Below are 4,942 nucleotides of genomic sequence, written 5' to 3' on the forward strand. Positions count from 1 at the left end.
GTGATCCTCACTGTGCCTGGTTGGAGACACTACAAGATATGGCTGCCAGCCGATGTCAGTGACGTTCCTGTTGTCAGTTTCTATCCAGATCGCCTGAGTGAATGTCTGGAGGTATAGGTACCTCGGAATGGTTGTGGTAAGCTAGCTCTAATTCCCTTCCCCGTCCACGTTTACTCTTTTCTTTACAATAGGGCTTTCAAATAAATCATGGTTGTACGGCAGTGAAGCATCGGTGTTTAACACTGATACCATGATGCCGATGATGATGCCCAAATGACCCAATAAAGCAAAGGACGCAAAAAGGTGGTTGGGCGAGCCTAAAAGAACTGCGTCGAACAGAATCCCATTCTGGTAGGATGGCGACTGCTCAGTCCATCGTAACCAGTTCATTACACTTCAGTTCTGCGCAGAGTAGCTTTATCACAAATTGAATGCCTTAGTGGTTCTACATCACCTCTTCCTATAAAAAACAAGATGAACAGGTTACGTTTTATACCACTTAAGTGGTATCAATAAATGGTGGAGCCATCCTGAGGTACAAGCAACATATCTGGCCAATGAATGAATGACATTGGAACCCATCAGGTAATAATAAAATAAAATATTCGTTCAGCTGTAACGCCCTTATGGTGCCTAGCTGCCATATCACCCGAAGGAAGCATGAGGGCCGGGATACTGCCAGCTTACTCAATCCTAGATGGGAGAAGTCGAGATGCAGAGGGTTCGAACCATGGACCTTCGGGTCAGTAAAATCACGTTTTCACCACTGAGCCATCTCGCCCACCCCCATCAGGTAGCAAAGGGTGATAGCGGTAGGGTGGTTGAATGCTACTTCAATTAGAATGACAGTTCACTCGATGAGCTAGTGAACCCGAATTCAACGGGTGGCTAGATAGGTCAAACATCCTCTCAACCCAAAATTATCCCAGGCTGCGGGCCATACGTGACAATTCACAGACCAAGTCCCTGGCAAAAAACTACTCAGCTACCGTACACCCACCAACCTCTGAATGTCATGCTCAGAATGGTCATTTCTCCGGATTATCCAATGACACTGGCGCTCGTGTGCGTATACTTCATAAGATAGTCGCAACCATTTTCAAGAGCTTCTCTCTTCTATCAAGTAGTCGATCGGCACAAGTCGGTTTAAGCCCGACTATAGGGATGGAATTTTACTTCCACTTGTCAGATAGACGCCTGGCAACGCAAACATAAACGCAGTCAAGTAAACACGTGAAGAATACGAAGATAGCAACAATGTGCTTGAAAAACATTTTTCAAGACTCACCAAGTTCGTATAGTTGCCCTGAATTCTCAATAAAGCAAACAAAATGAAGATTCGTCTTGGTTGATGCTGGAGGTGCCTGGAGAGCAGCTTTACTAAAAGCCTATATGGCACACATTTACCTCAGTTTGACCTTTCGCAGCCGAGTTTTCATGAAGTTTGGACAAGCGCTAAAACCTCAGGCGTGAGTTTTAAGATGAACACACCTCTTCACCCTCGAAAACTGCCGCACGTTCAGAAGGTCTCATGTCACGTGTTCGAGCCATTAGTTCGTCAATGAGCGACCGATCTGTGTTAGATAACGGTAGATAGTGATCAAAAGCAAAAAAGCTTTCAGTCCGGCAAATCGTTTAACTACAAAACAAAATGAAGTTTCCACATCGACTTGAATAGATTATCCGAGTTACGAATGAGGATCAGATCAGGCCTGTGTTGCCGAAAGCTTGTAGAGTTTTTAAGCCCATCATACCCCTTTCTCTCCCTTCATAATGGGATTTCTGTTAGCAACGTGGCAGATTTGGCTTAAATTATAAAGGAACTGGGGTTGGACATGTCTGTTACTTGCTCAATTCCCTACGAGCAGCGCAACAGGCACAATTAGGATTTAGTCAGTATTGAACTACCACCTAAAACGTTCAACTCAACATGAGAACTAAAAGAAGTAAATACGGTCACTAGAAAGCTCCGTAGTTAGATTACCGAAGAATGGACGGTGAACAGAAACCATAAAATTAATTTTGAGAGCTAAATGAAACCCGGTAGTCCTTCAAAATTTCGCGTATCTATTCACTTCGTTGTCGAGAAAAACCGTCAGGTCGATATTTATATGCATCATGCCACGGTGAACGTACTTTCCTACACTATCAGAACTGCGTTGTAAGCTCCTACGTTTTATGGTCATGACGGTTGACTAACAAAGGCTATATTCCAGCTCCTGATGCTTTTGTACTACTGTTTTAAAGAACCAACACAATTCTTCGTGTTTAATGAGCCCAAATAATCTAGATGTGAAGAGTCCAAGAGATTGCTTTTCATTTCGCTAAATAGCAAACTGAATATATATTTTCCCATGGAAAGATCTAGGACAGTGTGGTTACTACTGAGCTCCATCTGCAATCAATCAATAGAAATTATTAAAAATAATATTCGTTCTGCCGTAACACCCTGTGGGTACCTAGCTGACATGCCAACTGAAGGAAGCACGAGGGCTAGGACACTGCCAGGTTGCCCAAGCCTAGACGGGAGAAGTCGAGATGCAGAGGTCGGGTTCGAACCACAAACCTTCGGGTCAGTAAATTGACGCTCTAACCACTGAGCCATTGGTGTTTCAAGATTTATGAGGCTTCAAAGCCGTTTGCATTCGCCTTCGACGAGCACCGCAAAAGCCTCACTCGCAAGACATCACCCTCATAGTTAACGTGGCTGGCGGACGATAGAGACCCACTGGATGCGTCATAATGTATGATTTCCGCAGATGTTGTAGAAACAAACGTATCAGTTCCAGGCTAAACGACAAAGCATCGGTTAAATTTACATTTCACCCATTACTGCCTAGTATTGGGTGGTCCAGAGAAGCATAACAGACGTGCACCAAAAAGGTGACGCATCCTCACTAATAGATTTGTCCTTAACAGCTAGCACGGAAAACCAAGTGAGAATTTGGTTTGTATGATAAACAATTATCTGGGGAAGTTGCTGTTATTACAAATTGGGGAATGCGTTATAGCTCGGAGCACATCTAAGGCCAGGCTGTGGCAGTTCGCAGCACCACGCTCGTAGATGAGTAGATAGGAAGTAGCAAGCAGAGTTCAGTGTTCTCACAGGATTCGTGTAGAAACGGGGGATTTTCCTGGGCTCACCTTTAAATTCCAAAAACTGTTCATTGTTCATTATGCCGTGCAACAGGGCAATCGTGCCGCATGCGTTGCTGATCGTTTGCTTAACCAAGAACACATGTGGGTTATCCACAGACTGTCCAATCCCATCATCCGTATAGGAATCATGAAGTGGATATAGCATAATGACTGCTAAAACTGGCCTCGGCACCATTGATAATAGTTCTGGCTCGAAACCATACACATCCGAAAACTGCCATTCAGGTTTAATGCCTAGGTTGTACATAAACTAAGGACCATAGGATGACGAACAATCCATATATACCTGATTCATAACCTAAAAAAGGTAAACGGAAATGAGACAACCGCCTACTTCTGGGTTCGCTTCCATAGGAACCCACCGCAGCGTCATACTGTAACGGGCTGTACGTCAAACCGCTGAAAAAGAAAGCGGATATAATATTAAAATATCCATGTTACCTAATAAAATGAACGAGTAAAAGTATTTTTTCCTGTTCACGAAAAACCAACTTCGGAAATTAGAAAATACCACGTTTAAGGGTCTTTTTTCTTCAGAGGAGCTAATGTCGTGATGAATATCCCATGAGTTATCTACTCGAGTAAGTCAGTTGTTTGTCTGACCCAAAGCTGTCAACTAGTCGGTGTGTTCGGGCTTCTGTGTTTCGATGACCAAGCGGGGTATACCCGCTCAGCCGTAACACCCTTTTAGTGCCTAGCTCCCATGCCACCCGAAGGAAGTACGAGGGCTGGGATACTGCCACGTTGCCCAAGCCTAGACAGGGGAAGTCGCGAGGCGGAGGTCGGATTCGAACGCGGACCCTCCGATCAGTAAATCCGCACTCTAACCACTGAGTTATCTAACTCATGAATCAACAAACCCTCATTGGATTCAGAGGATCTCCACATTTCTGCTTTTAATGCCCGCACTCTGTGTTAAATTGGACAAAATATGGCTCTAAACCCTTGTTTATTCTTTCGATAAAAAGAGAGTACCAGCGGAATGGAGCTCCTCGACCATCATCCAAGTTTTTAGAAAAGAGTGCAAGAGCGTGAAAACCACCGTGATTTCACACTGGTATCCGCCGCACCCAAGGTGCTCTGCGGCGTTATTTTGCGAAATTTGGTGGACTACCGAGAGATTCGTGAAAACCAAGCTGGGTTTCGCCCTGGTCGATGATGCATCCACCATATCTTCACCCAGAGACAGATTCTTGAACAGCATCACTCCTTTGTAATGCACTACTCATAAGGTTGCTGCCGTCGATAGCATCACTACTTCAAACATCCCACGTTTGAGTATCGTCACCTACGAGGGGACCTAGTCCTTATTTGTGCCTTGAATGAACAAGGTTTGGTCAACAGTTTCTTCACTGTTGACCCAACTAACACACTGCGGGGACATGGTAATAAGATTTTCCAGCTCTGACTAGAGCACACACGTTTACCAGGCAGTGGTTACTGCCCTGCACTGAAAGCTTAAAGAGCAGTGCCATAGCACTCCTTTTCGCTTGTATCTTTCAGGCGAACGAAAGCTGCTGAACGACAAGAACAAACCTGACACGGGAAACTAGGGCGAAAGCTTCGATTCTGTGTATCAAACCGTTAATCCGTGAAGTGTATTGTGCACGTCATCGAAGCACAAGTGCACAATGATTCTCAGAACACAGGTGTTCGAGACCACTTATGTGGATGGAAAGCAGAAAGAAAGCTCATGGACCGAAGTCCAGTAAGCAATAACTACACATAAACCAAGCAAAATGGGAGGCAATGTATAATTCGAGCAGCTATACGGTACGTGATT

The 4,942-nt window shown here is 44.6% G+C and overlaps 1 protein-coding gene across 1 annotated transcript; it reads left to right on the forward strand.

Moving 5' to 3' along the window:
* Positions 1–626: 626 nt before the first annotated feature.
* On the forward strand, positions 627–4,376 carry T265_07685 (hypothetical protein; the record flags this gene model as incomplete). Its single annotated transcript, XM_009173264.1, has 4 exons — positions 627–742; positions 2,369–2,572; positions 3,816–3,969; positions 4,128–4,376. The coding sequence occupies 4 exons, from the start codon at positions 627–629 to the stop codon at positions 4,374–4,376; spliced, it is 723 nt and encodes a 240-aa protein (XP_009171528.1).
* Between the last annotated feature and the right edge of the window lie 566 nt (positions 4,377–4,942).

The sequence above is a fragment of the Opisthorchis viverrini genome, assembly GCF_000715545.1.
Source record: "Opisthorchis viverrini unplaced genomic scaffold opera_v5_180, whole genome shotgun sequence".
Taxonomy (NCBI): Eukaryota; Metazoa; Platyhelminthes; class Trematoda; order Opisthorchiida; family Opisthorchiidae; genus Opisthorchis; species Opisthorchis viverrini.